At 37.6% G+C, this 21,578-nt stretch overlaps 1 protein-coding gene across 7 annotated transcripts in view; it reads left to right on the forward strand.

Moving 5' to 3' along the window:
• Positions 1 to 3,989: 3,989 nt before the first annotated feature.
• PIK3R4 (phosphoinositide-3-kinase regulatory subunit 4) overlaps positions 3,990 to 21,578 on the forward strand; it is a 93,762-nt gene continuing 76,173 nt past the window's right edge. For 3 of the 7 annotated variants that reach the window (XR_012380591.1, XM_073900275.1, XM_073900276.1), the window contains exons 1-5: positions 3,990 to 4,528; positions 5,328 to 6,104; positions 13,655 to 13,788; positions 15,575 to 16,157; positions 19,814 to 19,948. Coding sequence is in view for 6 of the 7 variants with exons in the window: in XM_073900275.1 (XP_073756376.1) it covers positions 5,372 to 6,104; positions 13,655 to 13,788; positions 15,575 to 16,157; positions 19,814 to 19,948 (1,585 nt within the window). In the remaining variant the exon portion in view is untranslated. Of the gene's footprint in view, positions 4,529 to 5,324; positions 6,105 to 13,654; positions 13,789 to 15,574; positions 16,158 to 19,813; positions 19,949 to 21,578 lie in introns of all 7 variants that reach the window. The other 4 variants (XM_025882366.2, XM_025882357.2, XM_025882375.2 and 1 more) reach the window with 4 other exon arrangements.

The raw sequence follows: 21,578 nt of genomic DNA on the forward strand, positions 1-21,578 counted from the left end.
AAGGAAGTTTAGAGATCTGGAAGATGAATGGATTGGTTAAGCTAAGACTACTGTCCAGGTAGATATCAACATTTCACTGGCTTAACACATAGGAGTTTACTTTTGCTTATGTAAAAGTTCTATGTGGGTGTTCCTACTTAACAGGTGGTCTTTCTCCAGGCTGTGATTCGGGGACACATGCCCCTATCATCTGGTGGCTCTGGCATTACCTAAGGCCTTGAAGTCCCTGCATCTAGGCTGAAGGAAAAGAGAGAACAGAGAAGGCCATTCACCTCTTAACTGCCTTGACCTGGAAGTGGAATACATAATTTCCACTTATACTTGCTAGAGAGAGCTAGTCAATTAGCCCCTCTTATATGCAAGGGTGGGGTATTCCTCTAGTACAGCTACTTTCCTGAAACGTCTATTTTCTGTAGAAGGGACATTTAGTCATCTCTGCCACAATGTAGCTGAGAGGCCGTTGACTAGAGGATAGAAGTGTGTTTGCTGGCTCTTTCTCCTTTTTACTCCACTAGTGGCAAGTAAATTTTATTTTTTGATTTACTCTCAAAAGGACTAGGTGAGATTCCTTTTAAAAAAAGCCTCCTGGGCAGCCATGATTCCTATTTAAAAACAGGAAAAAAAAAAAAAGAAAGAATGGGAAAGAAAACCATAGAAGTGAGTATAGAAGGCATACTCTATGTATGAAAAATATTTCACGAATTACTTTACAAAATGTACTGGTGGGGAAAAATAGATGTGGGGAAAATGCAAGAGTGATCTAAATTGAGAGAGATTTATCCCATTTCTACACCATAAGCTCTCTATTGAAGAGATGTTTAAAGCACTTACATACATGATATCTAGTATCTGAGATATGGATATAATCCTAAAATACTATCTCTAAATAACTGTGTATGTAGCAATTCTTTTTTTTTAAAGATTTTATTTATTTATTTATTTGAGAGAGATAGAGAAAGAGAGCACAGGTGTGCAGGGGGAGGGGGAGAAGGAGAGGGAGAGAGAGAATCTCAAGCAGACTCCCCACTGAGCACAGAGCCTGATGCAGGGCCAGATCTCATGACCCTGAGATCATGACCTGAGCCGAAATCAAGAGACAGATGCTCAACTGACTGAGCCACCCAGGCACCTCATGTGTGTAGTAATTCTTATAAATATTTTAGACATTCCTAGTCCTAGAACTCATGATCTTGGCCCTAGTGGTCACAAACCTTATAAGGCCACATCTACTGATTCAAATATCTATTGAATGTCTACTGTGTGTCAGATACTATTCTGGTTGCTGAAGATACCTTGGTGAATAAGAATTACACAATCACTCACCTCATGGAGTTGATGGTCAGGTGGGAAAACAGACCTTAAACAAATAATTAGCTCCCCTTCCCCAAATGAAGTGATTTCAGTAATAATAAGTGCTATGAAGAAAAGTTTTGTGTCGATGAGATTATAAAATGGTGGTGGTGGTGGTGGTGGTGGTGGTGGTGGTGGTGGTGGTGGAGAATTTCAGGAAAGACCTTCCAGGAGTACTGGCACTTAATTTGGGACTTGAAAGAAGAGCAAGTTTTGCTACACTGAGTGGGGGAAAGGGTGTTCTAAGTAGAGAAAAGAGTAAATTTGAAGGCCGAGTGGTAGAGAGAAGTTTGACAAGTTAGGAGCAAAGGGAGGCTATTGTGGGGGACTGAGAGGGACAATGAGTAATGCCAGTTACGGTGGGGTGTAGGGGTAGGAGCCAGATCATGCAGGGTTTTGTAGGCCAAGCTAAGGATTTTTAAGTTTAGCCTAACAACAAGAGAGGAGAATCTGGAAGTATGGAAGCATCCTTATGATTACACGATTATAATCTTTATGATTATAGTTGTAATTAAAAAAGATTACTCTAGCAGTAGCTATGTTAGACATGAAAACATTTTACAATAATTAATACAGTACTGGCAGGTGAATTAAATGGCAACTCAATGTACAGAAGAGAAAGTTCAGCAGAAGACCCACCCAAATATATATAGGAAATTTGTATGTGGTAAATATGACATTTCAAAATAAGTGGGGAGAAAATGGATTACTTATTAACATCTTGGGATACCTGAGTATCCTTCTTGAGAAAGAATAAAGTTGGACCTATACTTCAGAAATTTTTTTTTTATACTGCAGAAATTTAAGAACACAAAATGAAGTCATAAAAAACCCAGAAGAAATCATGGGAAAAGTACAAAAAATAATATTGTGGGTGGGGAATGCCTTTTCTGAGTAGGTTTCAAAATCTAGGTATCACAATAATGGTAGCTTGTCCTAGGCCCTGGAGAGATGGCAGTAGATAGCTTCAAGGCACATTTTAGAGGTGGAATCATCAGGATGATGATATTGAATGGGGGTGGATGAAAGAGGGAGAGCGTAGAAAGATGTCTAGGTGACTTAATGACTTCTAAATTTGTAGTTTGAGGAATCCAGTGGGTGGTAATGTGGCCTCCTGAGATGGGGAATAAGGGAGGAGGGATTGCTGCAAGGATGATAAAAAAAAAAATTCAGCTTTGTGTTAAAATACTTTGTGCTTTAAAGGACACAACCAAGAAAATGAAAAGACAACACAGAGAAAAACTATTTACAAACCTGATAGGGGAGTTATGTCCAGAATATATAAAGAACTCTTAAAACTCAATAATGAAAGGACAAATAACCCATGAAAAAATGGGCAAAAGATTTGATAGACATTTCTTTAAAGAAGATACATGAATGGCCAATAAGCACACAAAAAGATGATTAACAATATCATTAGTCATTAGGAAAATGCAGATAAAAACCACAATGAGATATTTTACACCCACTAGGATTGCTATAATCAAAAAGGTAGAAACTAACAATAGTAAATGACCATATGGAGAAAATGGAATCCTCCCATATTGCTGGTAGGAACGTAAAATGGTGCAGTAACTTTAAAAAACAGTTTGGCAGCTTATCAATCTGTTAAACATAGAGCTACCATATGATTCCATAATTTCATTCCTATATGCTTACCCTAGAGAAATAACACATGGCCACACGAAGCTTTCTACAGGAATGTTCATACAGCATTATTCATAATCAAAAAGTAGACACAACGCACCAAATGTCCACCAACTAATGAATGGATAAACAAAATGTGGAATCTTTATACAATAGAATATTTGGCAATAAAAAGAAATTTAAGTATTGATACAAGTTACAAGAGAGATGATCCTCAAAAACATGTGAGGTGAAAACAGTCAAAAAACTACATATTGTATATCATGTATATGAAGTATCCAGAATAGGCAAGTCTATAGAAACAGAATATGGATTAGTAATTACCTAGGGCTGGGACGGGGAGGAGATAGGGAGGGAATAGGAGTGACTGCTTATGATTACAAAATTTTTTTGGGGGGGGTAATGAAAATGTTCCAAAATTAAATTATAGAGATGATTGAACCACTCTGTAAATATATAAAAAGCCATTGATTTTTATGTTTTACTTTATTTTTTAAAGATTTTTTATTATTTATTCGAGACGGAGAGTGAGAGAGCATGAGCAGGGGGAGAGGCAGAGGGAGAAGCTGGCTTCCCGCTGAGCAGGGAGACCGAGGTGGGGCCCGGTCCCAGGACCCCGGATCATGACCTGAGCCGAAGGCAGACGCCCAACCATCTGAGCCACCCAGGCGCCCGATTTGTATGTTTTAAACAGGTGTACTTTACATTATGTAAATTATATCTCTAATAAAGCTCTTAAAAAAATTCAACTCGTGATATATTAACTTTCCTAAATAAACCTGTGAATTCTCTTAAAGAACTCTGTTCTGGGGATGTCAGAAGCCGCAGAGTTTGGGGAACGATAGAAGACCAGGATGGGAAATAAATTGACAGAACATTTTATTTTCTTCCTCCAGGTGCTTCGAATGAGGCCACGCCCTTTCATCGTTCCCTAGCAACCAACTCCCTCGGCACTAGCCCTCTTCCTCAAGCCTTACTCTGTCGTCACTTCCGCTCTGCGACGGGAAGTGAGGTTAGAGCCGGCAGCTTTCCCGGGAGTTTGGCGTTTACTGGTCGGCTTCCGCTGAAGAAGTGGTATTTCCCTGCAGCCTTGCGCTCTATCCCGAGTCCCACCTGCCGGCCTGGTGGTGAGGCTCTGGAGGAGTCTAGAGGTCTTCGAGGGTCCAGAGATACGCGCGAGAGGAAGGTGAGGCCCGGGAACGCATGGTTCCCAGGGCAGAGTAGGGTACTGGCGGGGACAACTCTTGGGGTATATGTGGCATCCCTTCAGCTTGGCTTCGTTTATCTACTGCGGCACCGAGAACTTTTCACTTCTCCCCTGCGGACCACCTTGGTTTCTGGAAATTGGGACTTTTCGGCCTCCCTCCCCCAACGTCCCACCTCCTGCCTTTGAAGGAAGACCCCCAATACAGAAGGCTCGCCCAGGGCTCGCCTGGCTGCTGACTCCCAATCGCGCGCAGACCCTGAAGTGATCCGTCATGACCTCAGTGTGAGCTAGTGACCAACTTGTGACACTTTCCGGAGTCCTAGGGTAAATGTTTATCTGCGCGTATGGTCGTGTGTGTATGAGTGTCCTTTATTTCCTGCAAATTATGAGCTAGGGGAATCCTGGGCTGTGTTTGGCAAGTGTGTGTTTTGGCTTTTCTTTAACTTCTCTGCCAGTGTTTTTTCCTTGTTCTTGCACATCAGACGACTTCATGCCGCCTGTTAGGTGGTAAGAATTAGCACACTGGAATTCCAGCACCCTGGAATTAGGCTGGAAGCGCCCAGAAGTTACTGATTTCTTTTTTTTTTTTTTGGATCTTAGCTTGATCTTTGAGGAGTTCAGTGACCTATTTGATTTAGGCGATTTTTAGTCCGTTTTAAGTTTTTATTTTTAATTATTGTCACTTTTTATTTTTAAGTTTTTAATGTGTTTGTGTCTTACATCCAAGACCACAGGTTCTTCTTGGACAGAGACTGTCATATAGTATTGTTGTGACCCTCATAGCCTCAGGCACAATGCTGAACACATAGTAAAGGCTCATTAATTTTTAAATTTAAATGGCGGAAAATACACATTCTAACATTTTCAGCTTAATATTGAAGGGGTCTCTTTAAAGATAGTTCAGCTCCTGGAAAGGAAAACATAAAATAACAAAGTCTTTTTAGATAGATGTGTTTAAAATTTAGAGGCTGCCTAGAAGACTAGATACAGTGCTTTCAGTGGAAGAGAAATGTGCATCTATCTTTTAGGAAGAGAACATAAATAATGGTGTTTCATTGCTTGTATCTTTTCTTCTCCTCCTCCTCATTCTTTTTATTTTATTTGTCTTTTTTTTTTTAAGTAGGTGTTGTATCCTGACTTACAGACCTAGAGGTGCTTGTTGCCATTATGGGAAATCAGCTTGCCGGCATTGCTCCTTCCCAGATCCTTTCTGTGGAGAGTTATTTCTCAGACATCCATGACTTTGAATATGATAAGAGCCTGGGAAGTACTCGGTTTTTTAAAGTTGCTCGAGCGAAGCACCGAGAAGGCCTGGTGGTTGTGAAGGTCTTTGCAATTCAGGATCCCACATTGCCTTTAACCAGCTATAAACAAGAGCTGGAGGAACTGAAAATCAGGCTTCATTCTGCACAGAACTGTCTACCTTTTCAGAAAGCAGTAGAAAAAGCGTCTGAGAAAGCAGCCATGCTCTTTAGGCAGTATGTGCGGGACAACCTCTATGATCGCATCAGTACCCGTCCATTCTTAAATAACATTGAGAAGCGTTGGATTGCTTTCCAGATCCTAACAGCGGTGGACCAAGCACACAAATCTGGAGTCCGTCATGGGGACATCAAGACTGAGAATGTAATGGTCACCAGTTGGAATTGGGTCCTTCTAACTGATTTCGCCAGTTTTAAGCCCACTTATCTTCCAGAGGACAACCCAGCAGATTTCAACTATTTCTTTGACACTTCTAGGAGGAGAACTTGCTATATTGCTCCTGAACGTTTTGTCGATGGTGGATTGTTTGCCACTGAGTTAGAATATATGAGGGATCCTTCAACTCCACTTGTAGACTTAAATAGTAATCAGAGAACAAGAGGAGAGTTGAAGAGGGCAATGGATATCTTTTCAGCAGGTATTCGAATTGGTCAAATTTGCCAAGGGGGGATGTGCCTATATTTTAACTCTGGAACATTGAAATGTAGCTTTTAGAAAATCCCATATGTTGAAAAATTATTTTCTTCGTATCTCATACACTATTCAGATAGATACAGCAGTTTTTCTTTGGACATGTTTAATTGCCTAGGAAATGTAGAGTGGTTCATTTATTCAAATATTTAAAAAAGATTTGAATTCTTCTGTATGTATCAGACATGTCTTTTTTTGTTTGTTTGTTTTTGAAGTAAACTCTACCCCCAGTGTGGTGCTCAAACTCATGACTCACGATCAAGAGTCGCATGTTCTACCCACTGAGCCAGCCAGGTACCCCAAGGCACTGTCTTAAGTGCTAGAGGTGGATGGACAGTTATGACTCTCTTTTCAAGGTGTTTACATTTAATGGGGAGATAGATATGATATTGAAAAAGGACATTTCAATGCAGAGTGATTTGCTGTGGGGGTGATAAGCACAGGGTGCTGTTATAGGAGTATAGAAATATTTAAGTTAGTCTCCATGGTGTGGGTAGAGAGGCAGTATCAGGAAAGGCCTCTTTATTGGAAAGATCATATAAGTTTTTTAAAGATTTATTTATTTTAAAGAGAGAGTGCTCACTTGTGTGTGCACGAGTTGGGGGAGGGGCAGAGGGAGAGAATCTTCAAGCCAACTCCCCGCTGGGCAGGGAGCTTGACTTTGGGCTTGATCTCAAGACCCAAGAGACATGACTTGAACTGAAACCAAGAGTCAGATGCTTAACTGAGCCCCTGGAAGGATGAAATTTTTTTTAAGATTTTATTTTAATTATTAGAGCACAAGAAGGGGTAGAGTCAGAGGGAGAAGCAGACTCCCTGCTGAGCAGGGAGCCCAATGCGGGACTCGATCCCAGAACTCTGGCTGGGATGAGGACCTGGGCCGAAGGCAGTCACTTAACCAGCTGAGCCACCTAGGTGCCCTGGAAGGATGATTTTTAAATGGAACTAAAAGATGATAGGGAGCTAGCTATGGCAAAGATAGCTTGTTTCAGGCAGAGTGTTGCTTATACAAAGACTTGAAGACCAGAGCATGAGGCACTGATTTATTAGGACACTTTAAGTAGTTTACTCTATCTGGAACATAGAGTGTAGAGTGTGAGGTAAGCATGCCCCAGATGAGAAAGGGTCTGGCATGCCCGTGCTAGCCTACAGGGGCATTATCAGATAAGTATTTTAGATAAACCCTGTAGCATGGAGAGTAGATTGCAGGAGAGCTACCTTGGAGAGGGGAAAACTAGCTAGAAGTAAACTGCTGTAGCCCAGATAAGACGTGACCCTGACAAGCTTAAAGTTGTGATAGAATTGGAGAGGGAGTGGAAAAAAGAATACTTCAGAGGTAAGTAGAATTGTTAGGACTTGGTGATTGATTGGTAGGTGAAATCAAGAACACTCCTTTCACCCTGGCTTGGGAAATTGGGTGGATTGGCAATGATGGTCACTGATGTAGGAGAGATGGGAGGATGAACAGGTAAAGGGGATGGGAAGATGAAGTCTCATTAGATATGTTGAGTTGAAGGTGTCTGGGGGATACCCTGGAGGAGTACAACAGGCAGTTGCTTATAAAGGTTTGGTGCATAGAGGTTTGGGATGGAGTTGGAGATTTGGTAGTTACCAGGAAATAGGTAGTGATTGTAGCCAAGGTAATGGGTTTGTAACCAGTGAGAGTTTGTAGTAAAGTGAATCTTAAGCTTTTTGGGGATCCCCTTAAAGGTTTTGATGAAATCAGTGGCCTTCTCTAGAAGAAAGCACCATACATTAATATACATTATTTCATATACACACACCACTTGAAGCCAGGCCATGGAGTCTAGATTCTTTATGAACTTTTGGGAAGAGAAATGGGCTGAAAATGGTATCCTGAGGAATACCATGTGAACTCTGTATGTATCAGTGCCATTTTTCATGAATTTTGCAAAGGTTGGGTTTAATCTGTAGGTCCACTGCAAAGAAAACGTAAATTGAATGGTATTTTAGATTACTTAGGAAAAGTAACGTAATTAATGAAGAAGTGTATTTCATTGAGGGTAGTGAACAAGAATTGTTACACAGGTTTGTAACCTCTTTTGGTCCATTCAGCTTACTGATCTGTGTCCTGAGATAATACTGAGGGGTGTTTTTTGATAAGCTTAGAGTTAGCTTCCAGGCTGTGAATATAACAAGATTAGAAATGTAATTCATCAGAGTCCCAACTTTATTATCAGTAAATTTATCAAAATTTTTGGCAAACCACTTTTACTTTTAAAATTCCTGTAGCTTAGAAATGTGATCACTTTAATCTCAGGATCATTTATAGGCTTTTTTTTTTTTTTAACTGAGGTATAATTGGCATATAACATTACATCCTTGTGACTTATTTTATAACTGGAAGTTTGTTAGAGTTTTAAAATTTCAAGGGTCAATGAAAAGTTTATCATTTCTGTGTGCATTATAGTTCCATAAACTTGCTCAGCATTTGTTTTTCTAGACTAAGAGTCCTATACTCTGTTGGCTGAAGATAGGCCCTTTAAATTTTTTTGAAAGAGGTGGGTGGTATATGTCCACTTTGTACTGCTCCTAAGATTTGATGTAGGCTCTTTGGGTTTTGAATGTTTCTTTTCTCCACCTTGATGCACATCCATGGTTCCTGGCTGCTAGTTTTGGAGAAGGGTATATATTCTCAGTCTCTGGTCACATAAGTGGGCAGAACCCTTTTCCTGGAGATCTTTCATTCATTGCTTGACAAATATTTGAGTATTATCTGTCAATTATGTATGAGACACTGTGTTGTGTACATGTTGGGAATACAGCTCTGAACAAGACAAGTTTTTGCCCCTAAGGAGCTTATGTTCTAGTGAAGTAGAGAGAGAATAAACAAGTAAACAAGTTAATTTTCATTAGGTGATAAGTGCTGTGATGGAGTTATGACTTTTAAGTGTTATGACAAAGGTTGGTAGGAGACGACTTTAGATAAAATGGTCAGAGAAGACCTCCTCTACGAGAAGGTAACATTTGAGCTGATACCTGAATTATAAGGACTTAGTGTTGATGAAGACGCCTTGAACAATTTGTTCCATAGGGAAATACCACCTAATAACACCTTTTCCAGAAACCATTCTCAAAGTTGCAAGAAAAAAGTCCTATATTCACCTCTGTATTAGTTTGCTAGGGCTGCCATGACAAAATATCTCAGACTTGGTAGCTTAAACAAAATTTATTTTCCCTCCATTCTAGAGGCTGGAAGTCCAAGATCAAGGTGCCAGCAGGCGTGATTTCTCCTGAAGCCACTCTCTTTGGTTTGCAGATGGCCACCTTCTCACTGTGTACTCATAAGGTCTCTTCCTTGGTGCCCCTTAAAAGGACACCAGTCACAGTGGACTTATGACCTTATTTAACTTTAATTACCTTTTTAAAGACCTTGTCACCTGTATTTAGTCAGGTTAAAGGTACTGGGTGTTAGGGCTTAAATATATTAATTTTGGGGAGAGGGAGAGACACAACTCAGTCCATAACAATCCCCATTTAGTTGTAAATAGTCAAATGTAGCTATGTTTCTTTCCGACTTTTTACTTGGAAATTATTTCAAACTTAGAATACTTTAAAAACTTGCAGAAGAGAATCCCCAGATTCACTTGGTTAACATTTTGCTCCACTTGCTTTATCACCTGTACATTTTTTTTGCACCCTGCCCCACCCCCCATGATTTTCCCCTGATTAAGTTACATACATCATGGCCCTTTACTTCTAAATACTTCAGTATATATATCCAAGATCCTATTCTCTTACATAACACATAATTGTATGTTGCAGTTATTAACTGCAGCAAATTTAACATTGATAAAATAATTTACAATTTTAATTCTACTTTGTTTTTGACCCAATAATGTCCCTTACGGCATTTTAACTGCTCCAGGGCGGGACCCAGTCTGGGGTTTGGTATTGCATTTAGTTGTCATGTCTCTTTAGCTTCCTTTGATGTAGAACATCTTCATAGCCATTTTTTGTCATCATGACATTGACATTTTTTGAATACTACCTCTCCCCTTAAATTTTTAAAAATTATTTTTATGCTTTTTATTTTAAATGATAGAAGTTGCAAAAATAGTGAAGAATGCTTCTCCCAGCTTCCCCACTAGTGATATCTTATGTGACCAGTACCACCTCAAAGTCTGGAATTGACATCGGAGCATTATTGTTAACTAGATATAGACCTTACTCAGTTTTCACTGGCTTTTACCTGCATTGTGTGTTTGTGTGTGCTCATGCATGTGCTCATGCACCTCACTCCACCCCTTTGTTTTTTCATAGGATGTACCTCATTTAGGGTTTGTCTGATTTTTCCTTTTGATTCAGATTATTCATTGTCAGTATACCGTATATGTGATGATACATCTTCACAGTATCACATCTAGAGACAAATGATGTTTGTTGATGATGTTAATTTTGATCACCTGGTCAAGGTCTTGCCTGGTTCTACCCTCTATAGTTACCTTTTGTTTTTTTAATCCCTTGCAACTAATAAGCATCCTGTGGGAAGAAACTTAAAGACCATGCAAATACAGAAACATGCAAATACAGACCAGTCATTACAACTTCCTTCTTGATTTGGCATCCATTGCTGATTCTTGCCTGATCCAGTCTTTGATTGCAAATGATGATTTTCCAACTCTAGTACTTCCTCCACAGTCACCAGTAGGCCCTCAGCATTCTGGCATACTCAAGTGTCCTCTCTTTCCCCTCATTTTTTTTTTAATTATTGGTATGGACTTACTAATTCCTGCACACAGCTTGCTGGTATTTTTTGGAGGATTTTTGTGTCTATATTCATCAGGAATATTGGTGTGTGTAGTTTTCTTTTCTTGCGATGTCTTTGTCTGGTTTGGTACCAGGGTAATTTTGAATGAGTTGGAAAGTGTTCCCTCTTCTGTTTCTTTGGGACAACTTGTGAAGGATGGTTAAGTATTTTAACATTTGACAGACTGTGAAGCCTCTGTTAAGGCATCTTGTCTTAGGCTTTTCTTTTGTGGAATGTTTATTATTAATCCAATTTCTTTACTTTATAAGGTCTGTTGAGATTTTGTTTCTTTTTAAATCAGCTTTGGTAATCTGTATCTTTCCAGGAATCTGTCCATTTTATTTAGGTTATCTAATTTGTTGGCATACAGTTGTTCAAAATATAGTTCTTTTTCATTTCTGTAAGGTTGGTAGTGTGTCTCCTTTTTCATACCTTATTTTAGTAGTTTGAGACATCTGTCTTTTTAGTCGGAGTCTGTCAATTTTGTTGAGCTTTTCAAAGCACCAACCTTAGATTTTGTCGATGCTCTCTATTGTGTTCTATTCTGTTTCACAAATTTCCATGCCAGTCTTTATTATTCCTTCCCTTCTGTTTGCTTTGGTTTTAGTTTACTTTTCTTGTTTCTTAAGGTTAAGGTTAAGTTATTGTCCTGCACGCTTTTAAAATATAGGTGTTTATAGTTAACACATTTCCTCTAAACACTGTCCTAGTTGCATCCCATATGTTTTGTATGTTGTGTTTTCATTTTCATTCATCACAAAATATTTTTCTAATTTCCCTTTGATACATTTATTATTTAGGAATGTGTTGTTTAATTTCTACATATTTGTGAATTTTTCAAGCTTCTGTTACTGATCTCTTATTCCATTGTGGTTTGAAGGACATGATTTGTATGATTTCAGTCCTTTTTTAAACTTACTGAGGCTTGTTTTATGGCCTAGCATATGGTCTAACCTGGAGAGTGTTCCATGTGTACCTGCGAAGAATTTGTATTCTGCTGTTGTTGGGTGGAGTGTTCTTTTGATGTCTGTTTAGATCCAGTTGGTTTGTAGTGTTGGTCTGGTCTTCTATTTTCCTTCTTGCTTATGGTGTTTTTTTTTTTTTAAGATTTTATTTATTTATTTGAGAGAGTGAGAATGAGAGAGAGAGAGAGAGCACACATGAGAGGGGGGAGGGTCAGAGGGAGAAGCAGATTCCCCACTGAGCAGGGAGCCCGATGTGGAACTTGATCCCGGGACTCCAGGATCATGACCTGAGCCGAAGGCAGTCGCTTAACCAGCTGAGCCACCCAGGTGCCCGCTTATGGTGTTTTTAATAGCTATTTTAAGTCTTTTATTCTAAAACTTGATACAAATAGGTAGAGATTAATTTAAGAACTTTATTAAGTGTTTATTATGTGTCAGGAACTATTTTAGTTCCTGGAAATTTTTTTAGTGAGCAAAATAGATGAAAATCCCTTCCTTGTGGACTTTACATTCTGGTGGGTATACAAGATGGTAAAGAAAATAAATACATAATATATTTAATTTGGCAGTTGGTGCTGGGCGGAAAAAGAGCAGGGAAAGGGAAAAGGGAACATGCCAGGCAAGAAGTATGGGGTAGTTGTGGTGGTGGGGCTTGCCATTTTAAACTGGTTAGTTTACTAACTGCTAATATCCTAAATGACATTTGATGAAGGACCTGAAGAAGGTGGAGGTATAAATCAGGTGGACATTTTGGGGAGTAGCATTCTAGGTAGAGAGACCAGCAGATGCAGATGCTGTGAACTAAGGTTATTTAAGGATCTTTTTAAGACTTGTGAAATATAGGAGTGCCTGGGTGGCTTAGTTCGTTGAGTGTTTGACTTTTGATTTCAGCTCAGGTCATGATCTCAGAGTCATGAGATCGAGCCCCACATGGGGTTCCACATTGAATCTGGAGCCTGCTTAAGATTCTTTCCCTCTGCCAACCCCCCCTCCCCCGCAATCCCACATGCACCTACACTCTTTCTCTTTCTGTCTTAGAAAAAAAAAGACTTGTGAAATGCAGGTCATATAATGATTCAGTGAAACTGGTTTGTCCTTTTTGGAATGTGGATAGATTTTTTTTATTCCTTGTTTGAAGGTTATGTAAGTGCAGAATGATTGGGTTATCTTTCCTTCCCTTTCTAGTCTTATACCTATACTTTGTAGCACTCCTCATGTTTGTTTACTTGTTTATTTTATGTCTGTCTTCCTAGAATGAAAGCTTCATGAGGATTTTATCTATTATATGCACTGCTAGTGTCTAGTGTATAGTAGACACCTAATAACTTTTTGTTTGATGGTGAATAAATGAGTTGTCAGATATGAATTCTCAGTTCCTTATGAACTTAATGTCTAAAATAAGTCCATACTTTAAAAAAATCATTATTTCCTGTGACTTGTAATCTATCTGTAAATATATGTATGTATATATTATATACATTCATTTTAAATTAGAGAACTAGGAAGTAATTTCATTTGATTTTTATTTTTTAAGATGGAGAAATATTCATTGGGCTTCTTTTGACTTTACACTGAAACTGATGATAAGGCAATAGACATTTTCCTGTCTTGCTTGATCGTAGTGGTATGTTGCATTAAAATTTTTAATTCAGTTTACTTAGGGATTTTCATTTTGAGTTTTGCAAATTTTCTGAATTCTTGATCTGTATTAAAGATATCTTGTATTGCATATTTAATGGATTTATATCTGTTATTTTCCAGGTTGTGTTATAGCTGAGCTTTTTACAGAAGGTGTACCGCTGTTTGATCTCTCTCAACTTCTGGCTTACAGAAATGGACAGTTTTTCCCGGAACAAGTGCTAAATAAAATTGAAGATCGCAGTATCAGAGAATTGGTAACTATGCTACAAGTATTCTCCACTAGGTTTTAATAGAATTGTGTTCTCACTTTTGCATTAGACAGCTCTCTGGAATTTTATGAATTTGGAACAAAGCAATAAAGCCCCATAGACAATTACGAACAGCCTATTTTTATTTACTTTGTTAGGGAGAAGTGTATAATACTTTACCTCTTTTCAGGCACAGAGCTCATTTGACTAAATTTTATATGTATATAAACCATGCATAATGTTATACACACACACACACGCATGTCTTCAGCTCTGCTTTGGATAGATTTGGGAGGAGGTAAAAGAGGTGCCTGAGGGTTAGAGAGGTTGTCCAGGATAGAGCTTGCTAGTAAGAAATGAAGAAGACATACATCTAAAATGAAAGAGACAGGAAACATCAACTTGAATATAATGCAGTATTATAGGGCCATTTCATATAGAAACACCTAGCTTGGTATGTCTCTCTTGAGGGTGTTCTGGAAAGGAAGGCTATAGAATCACTAATTAGTATAGCAGAACAGATATAAAGAATTCTGTGGGAGGTCACATAAGCCATTTATCCACCTTACTGTTTGAGGGGATCTTTATTAAGTCCATCAATACAGTAACTGATGGCTTATAATGATGATGACTCTCAGTCATGGAAAGTTATAGTATATTAAAGTATTCTGTAGTAAGGTAGGGAAATATAGAATACATTTAATTTCTCTTACAAATGGCAAGTATTAAAAAATAAGATGTTTTAGAGGAAGCCAGTTTAGCTCATCTTCAGTGAACCGTGCACTGGATTAGGAGTTGGTATACCTGGCTGTTCTGTCTTTGGGTTTGGCACTCATTTGTCACATTACATTGGCTAAGTGACTTCATGAGTTTGGGCCTGCATGTTCTTAACTATGAAAGGAGTGAATCTGATGAATCTTTAAGGCTTAATCTGAATGTAACAGGAATTCTGTTTAAGTCACTTTTCCTGATATTTATAGTTCATTTGATTCTCTGCAAGTTCAATGCTAGGTGCCTATTTAGAATATAAACAGAAAGCTCTAACTAGATATGTTTTTATGATATTTTAAGTATTTAAATACTGACTGATTCACTGAAGATCTAGGAAAAATTAAGCTGTGTTCTGTATATTGAAAGAAAATTATTTCCCTAAGATGTCAGAAAAGATGACAAATTCACATTAGGTATATCATTTCTAGGGTTTATAGGATTTAACATCTCTTCTACACTTGAGAAGTTTAAACCACTGATTCCCTTTTTGACTAGATCCTAGAACTACACTTAAACCATGTAGTCCCTTGGACTTGTGGTATTAAGACTCTAAATCAGAACTCTGATATATAAATAGATTTTAGTGGTTCTGTGATTCTTTTCAGACTCGTGTGTAATTTTATATGTAAAAATGTTGTGTATACAGTTTTTTTTCTGGAGAAAATCCCATTGTTTTCCTCAAATTCTCAGTGGTATTACCCCACTCAAAAGTGTTTTAAGAATCCTTGAGTTGTGGGCAGCAATGTATTACTCCCCTGTCTTAGTAAATGGGAATGCTGAACAGGGTATATCTCCCTTTGTGTCTGGGCCATCTGTAATACATTACTATATGATTTCCTGTTGCTCTGTAGGATAGTAGTAGAGTCCGGTTCTGAAAGTAGTTTGAAAGGCAAAGACTGAGAAGAGTCAGAGTTACCTCAAAAATTCTTTATGTCATATTTAAGTTGCCCTTGTAGCTTTCATCTGATTTAATCTGCTGTTCTCAAATCTATTTTTTACTCCTTTTCTCCCCTTGGTGTAGGTAACTCAGATGATTCATCGTGAGCCAGATAAACGTTTAGGGGCAGAAGATTACCTAAAGCAGCAGCGTGGCAATGCCTTTCCTGAAATATTTTACACATTCCTTCAGCCCTACATGGCCCAGTTTGCCAAGGAAACATTTCTTTCTGCAGATGAGCGCATTCTGGTTATACGGAAGGATTTGGGCAACATTATTCACAATCTCTGTGGACATGATCTGCCAGAAAAAGCAGAAGGAGAGCCTAAGGAAAATGGGCTGGTTATCTTGGTGTCTGTTATAACGTCCTGTCTGCAGACCCTTAAATACTGTGATTCCAAACTTGCTGCTTTGGAACTTATTTTGCATTTGGCCCCAAGATTAAGTGTAGAAATTCTTTTGGATCGTATTACTCCATATCTTTTGCATTTCAGCAATGACTCTGTTCCTAGAGTGAGGGCTGAGGCCTTGAGGACGTTGACCAAAGTTCTTGCTCTTGTCAAAGAGGTTCCTCGCAATGATGTCAATATCTATCCGGAATATATTCTGCCAGGCATAGCCCACTTAGCCCAAGATGATGCTACTATTGTTAGACTAGCCTATGCTGGTAAGAGTTTATTGTTCAAGTAATAGCCGCTCATATTTTTGAAGTTAGTGACTATAATACCTCTTGTTTCTCTGATTTATTTGGGGATTCCAAGAGTGAATTATAGTCCTTGAACTATTTGTGTACATTTTAATAATTTTTGTAGGTTATCTGTTCCTGGGACTCAACTTTTGATTGTACTCATTTTTGAAGTGATCAGAATTATCAAGTGAAAAATATGTAATATAGAATTCTATGATTTTACATGGTATACTACATTTAATTTGGAGTGAGACTAATGTTTACAAGTATGTTCTGACTTAGTGTCTTTAGGTCTTTATGAAGTTTCTCTGAACAGATATGCTAGTTTGAATATCAACTGTAGGATACAAGTCTATTGCCATTCAAAAAGATGAATTTTGCTGGATAATTTGGTGTTGAAAGGTTAGCCTATTACCAGATTTTAAGGTCCTTTTAGTTACTATAGTGCTTAAAGTGTGTGGCTTCTTTGTGATGAGGTTATAACACATCCACCTGTTTTATTTGTAATTCTTACTCAAAATTCATGTTTTTAGCTCCCCAAATTAATTCTGCATACTTCTTTTTGCATGGAAGATGTCACTGAAACATTAACACAATTCATAATTTATTTCTAATATAATCTGGAAATCACAGATTCTGTTTTGGTCTTTGTAAATAGTACATAAAGTGTGATGATATTGTCACTTTTTTGAAAGGTACTTGCTAGGTTTATTAAATTTACTATTTGCCTGTCATTATTTTAATGGAATGTATGAAAAATGGTTTTTGGACTCTGGCCTTATCTCTAGGTACATCCACAAAGTGGTGGTTGTTGGGTTTTTTATTTTCCCCTATACATATATTTTTATTTATATTTATCCATTGCCTATTATTTATGGTTTCTGATTTCCATAACTGTATAGGTATACATGTCAGGCCTAGAAAATTCAGGATTTCTTTAAGAAAGGTACATTTGAGTTTATAATTTGTAACATAGCATATTTATAATTCACTTGGCAAACATAATTAAACCAGAAAAATAAATAAAAGTTTATAGGTTTTAAAAACAAGCTGTATCTTTCTTTAGAGTTTTATTACCTCCTGTTGGTCTTAGTTTGTTCTCAGTTGTGTTAAATGGGTAAGGTTCTGATGTGTAGGTGCTATATTAACATTGTGACAGTCAATTACTAATAGGGATAGCATAAAAATAACTACTGTTTATTGAAAAGCCTGTGTCAGAGCATCTGCTGCTCAAGGTTGCAAGGATTTGTTGCAAGAGATATATAAATTTTAAGATAGATTTCAGATTCTAAGATATATGGATTCTAAGATCTATATATCTTTTGCAACTAATCCTTGCAACAACCTTGAGCAATAGATGTTATATTACGTTCATTTTACAAGTGAGGAAATTGGGAATGGGAGACGCTAAACAATATGACCTAAATGTATCTGGTCTCATTCTTTCTCAGTTCTCAGAGCTGCTGTCTGTACCTTGACTCTGAAGCAACTCTGCTTTTCTTTGGTCTTCTGGGTCTTTATGATGAGAGTCTATGGTAACCCAGGGTCAGTGTTGGTACCTTGCAGTGTCCCTTCATCATGGCTTAGTGCATGATAAAGCTGTCTTTTTTTCAGTAGAGCCAGAAGTCTATTTGAACTTTTATGGTTAAGTATAATTAAACCACACACGTCAGTAATTATAAAAATTTAAAATTAATTTTTAAATGTCTTTTACAGTATTCTTTTTAGACTCAGAGGTGGTATAGATTTGTATCTTGTGTAAACTTTCAAGTGTGTTGTGGTGTATGAACTTAAATGGGGAAATAGTCATAGATGTACTCAGATTTTAGAAGTGCCCAGGAAAGTAAGAGACTTTTCCTAATAAAGATACATCCATTAAAGTGGGTACATTCGTCTAGAATTTGACTTATTATCAGGGGATGGCCCAAACTCTCCCATCTTTAGGGTGAACTTGCATTACAGGTATTCATGTCTTGGGTATTTAGAGGTAAATTTTTGTTCTTCAGAACAATGTTGAACCTGTTGCGGGTTGGGAGGGGGTGGGACTCCAAGATAAAAGTAATCACTACATTTGATAGTTTTAGCAATCTCAACTCTTGTGAGATGCACCTCAATTGTAGTGGTGTTAAAAATTAAGGAAAAAGTGAGTCTGAGAATTGATGAAATAAGGTAGTTAATTAAGCTCTGTGTTCGGTGCTGTTTATTGCTAAGGAAAAGAGTGCAGTCTTTTCCTGGTATGGTCATATGTTAAGCACAGAAATGGGAGGGAAGGAAGGATAGAGATATAAATAAAAAATGGAAAGGAGAAGAAAGTGTAAGCAGATCTGATAGCAAATGTGACCGCAGAAATTAGATATTTGCACAGTGGTAAGGAATATCACAGTCTTAGGAGATAACAGAGAAAGGAGAAAATACAACTGCAGAAACGTGGCAATGCTTTGGTTCATAAAGAAATTCAGAGTATCACAAGGAAAGCAATCTAATAATGGTTCATTCAGTTTAGTAACAGCTCTTTTGAGGTAGATGTGTCCTATGTATGTGTGAAACGTACTCATATGTTAAGCAGCCACCTAGTGTCAGGGGCCGAGATTTGAGACGGGTCTGTGATTCTGAAGCCCAGCTTAGCCTGTTATTTTATTTATATTTTAAAGATTTTATTTATTTGTCAGAGAGAGAGAGAGAGTGAGAGAGAGAGGCAGGCAGAGGGAGATGCAGGCTCCTGCTGAGCAAGGAACCTGATGCGGGACTTGATCCCAGGACCCTGGGATCATGACCTGAGCCGAAGGCAGACCCTCAACTGACTGAGCCACCCAGGCATCCCAGCCTGTTAATTTAATGTGAATGTTTCTCTGTTAGTCTAATGTATATCTCTCACCTGTTAAGATACTGATTATAGGTCTCTGTAGAAGGATTAAGCTTTTCCCTCAGTAGATTTGAATGCTATATTTTGGGATATTTTGTATTTTTTTCCCAGTCTTACTGAGATATAATTGACCTATATTACTGTATAAGTTTAAGGTATAAAGTGTAATGGTTTGACTTACACATATTCTAAAATGATTACCACAAGTTTAGTTGGCTTCCATCCTCTCATATAGGTAAAATGAAAAGAAGCAAAAACAGAAAAAAGTTTTTTTTCTTTGTGATGAGAACTCTTAGAATTTGCTCTCTTAACTTTCATATATATCATACAGCAGAGTTAACTATAGTGTCTATGCTGTACATTTTTGTATTCTTAAAAGAAGTTTATGTTTCATTATTAAAACTGTTAGTTGTAGGGGTGTTTGGGTGGCTCAGTCGGTTAAGCGTCTGCCTTTGGCTCAGGTCATGATCCCAGAGTCCTGGGATCGAACCCCACATCCTGCTTCGTGCTCAGTAGGGAGTCAGCTTCTCCCTCTGCTCATCACCCCCTTGTGCTCTCTCTCTCATAAATAGATAAAATACTTAAAAAACTGTTAGTTGTAGATTATAAGATTAGTTACCAAAAATCTGATTAGGTTAAGTGCTAAATTGGAAAGTCCTACTTTTCCTCCTTAGTTTTAAGATTGTTATTTATATGTATAAAGACAGGAAGGGAAAGTTATAAACATTACAAGGATTTAAGATTATAATCATAAATTTTCCCTTTTTTGTAGAAAACATAGCTCTGCTGGCTGAAACAGCTTTGAGGTTCCTGGAATTAGTACAGTTAAAAAATCTCAATATGGAAAATGACCCAAATAGTGAAGAAATAGATGAAGTTACGCATCCCAATGGAAATTATGACACAGGTAGTATAATTTTCTCTTCCAGATTTCTTATTATTTGGAATGAATTACTAATGTGGACTTGAAAGAAACTATCATTGTAATTTTCATGTAAGATGAAAGAATACCATATATATATATGGTGTGTATTTCCTATGTGTGTGTGTGTGTGTGTGTGTGTGTGTGTGTGTGTGTGTGTGTGTGTGTGTGTGTATGAAAGGTACCTGGTGTTTCATTGTTCTCTCTACTCTGTATACACAGTATGCTAGGTACACTGTTACCTAACCAGAAAATGATTAGCTTGTTGCCACAGATTCTAAGTTCAGTTGTTTTTCAGCCACAATTGATTTGTGTCAATAGTAAAGCTGGCTGAATTGTATAATTCTTACAAGATGAAAGAAAAAAACATTGACATCATCATAGCTAAAGCATCTAAGCCTTTTCTCCTTATGTGAGTATACTTTGAGTATCCTCAATCATAAACTGTGTTTTTGTTGTACTATCTATGATTTACGGATCAACCCCCACACCTTTTGCTTTAAATGAACAGATGTGGTGGTAAACTCTTTGAGGTCAAAGTTTCTGTCTTAAGTTTCTTTACATACAAACAATTCTTAGCAGACTTTTAATTAATGTTTATTGAGTTAAAGATTTAGAAGTAAAATAATACACTTAGATCTGTTCTAGGATATTTCTAGTTCAGGGAAGCTAGAGAAATCTAGTTTTAGATTTTTATGCTATACACAACAGTAATGGCTCTATTACTTATTAGAAGGGCGTCATATTTAGCATATATTCTCTGCAGTTGAAGACAGTGGAATAATTTTGAACTTATAGAAGAATGTATCAGAAAGGAAATCCTCGCTTTTTTCATGGTATTACTTAGAAAATGATACGTTCTACATTCTATAACCATGTAATTGGATGTTTATAGATAATGAAGTTAGGTGTTAAACCTTTTTTGGAGTTAATCTAAAGTTTGTCTTAATGCGAACATAGTATTTTGCATATCAGACCACCTTTTCTCTTGAAAGTGGCGACACCAGGAGGTGTCCTGGTGTCCTGGTGTCCACTCCACCAGGAGTGGCCTCTGCCTTCATTCATTAAGCCAGCAGATAATTGTTAAACATAAGCTCTGCATTAGGCAATTGCTCTAAGCACTAGAAATACAGCGGTGAATAAGACAGAAAAGATCCTCCTGTTGAGTTTACATTTTAGAAGGAAAAGGAAAAAGGGGGGGTGTGTAGGAGATAAAGTCAGAGAGGAAGGTGGTGGCCTCATCATGTAAAGCCTTGACAGGATTTGCAGTATATTTTCTGCTTTCTAAAAATTTAATAAAACTGACCTTAAAAATGCTTTTTAAAAGTATTAAATTGTGGGCAAATATTAAATTGTACCATCAGTTTATATCCTTAACAAGTCTAGTATTTTGAAGTCCTTGATCAAGTTGATTTTACTGGTGGCAGTATGATCTTTTTGGTATTTTCCCATAGTTTTTCTCCTTGAGCCTCAAAAATACATCTGTTTAATTAATGAGTTGGTAACCATGCTTGTGGCATATGCTTATCAGGGTGGTGGTCTTCAGGGTTTTTTTTGGTTTTTTTTTTTAAGATTTTATTTATTTACTTGACAGAGAGAGACACAGCAAGAGAGG

Source organism: Callorhinus ursinus, unplaced genomic scaffold (assembly GCF_003265705.2).
Source record: "Callorhinus ursinus isolate GAN/ISIS: 27379988/994484 unplaced genomic scaffold, GSC_fseal_2.0 scaffold1, whole genome shotgun sequence".
In the NCBI taxonomy this organism is placed as follows: Eukaryota; Metazoa; Chordata; class Mammalia; order Carnivora; family Otariidae; genus Callorhinus; species Callorhinus ursinus.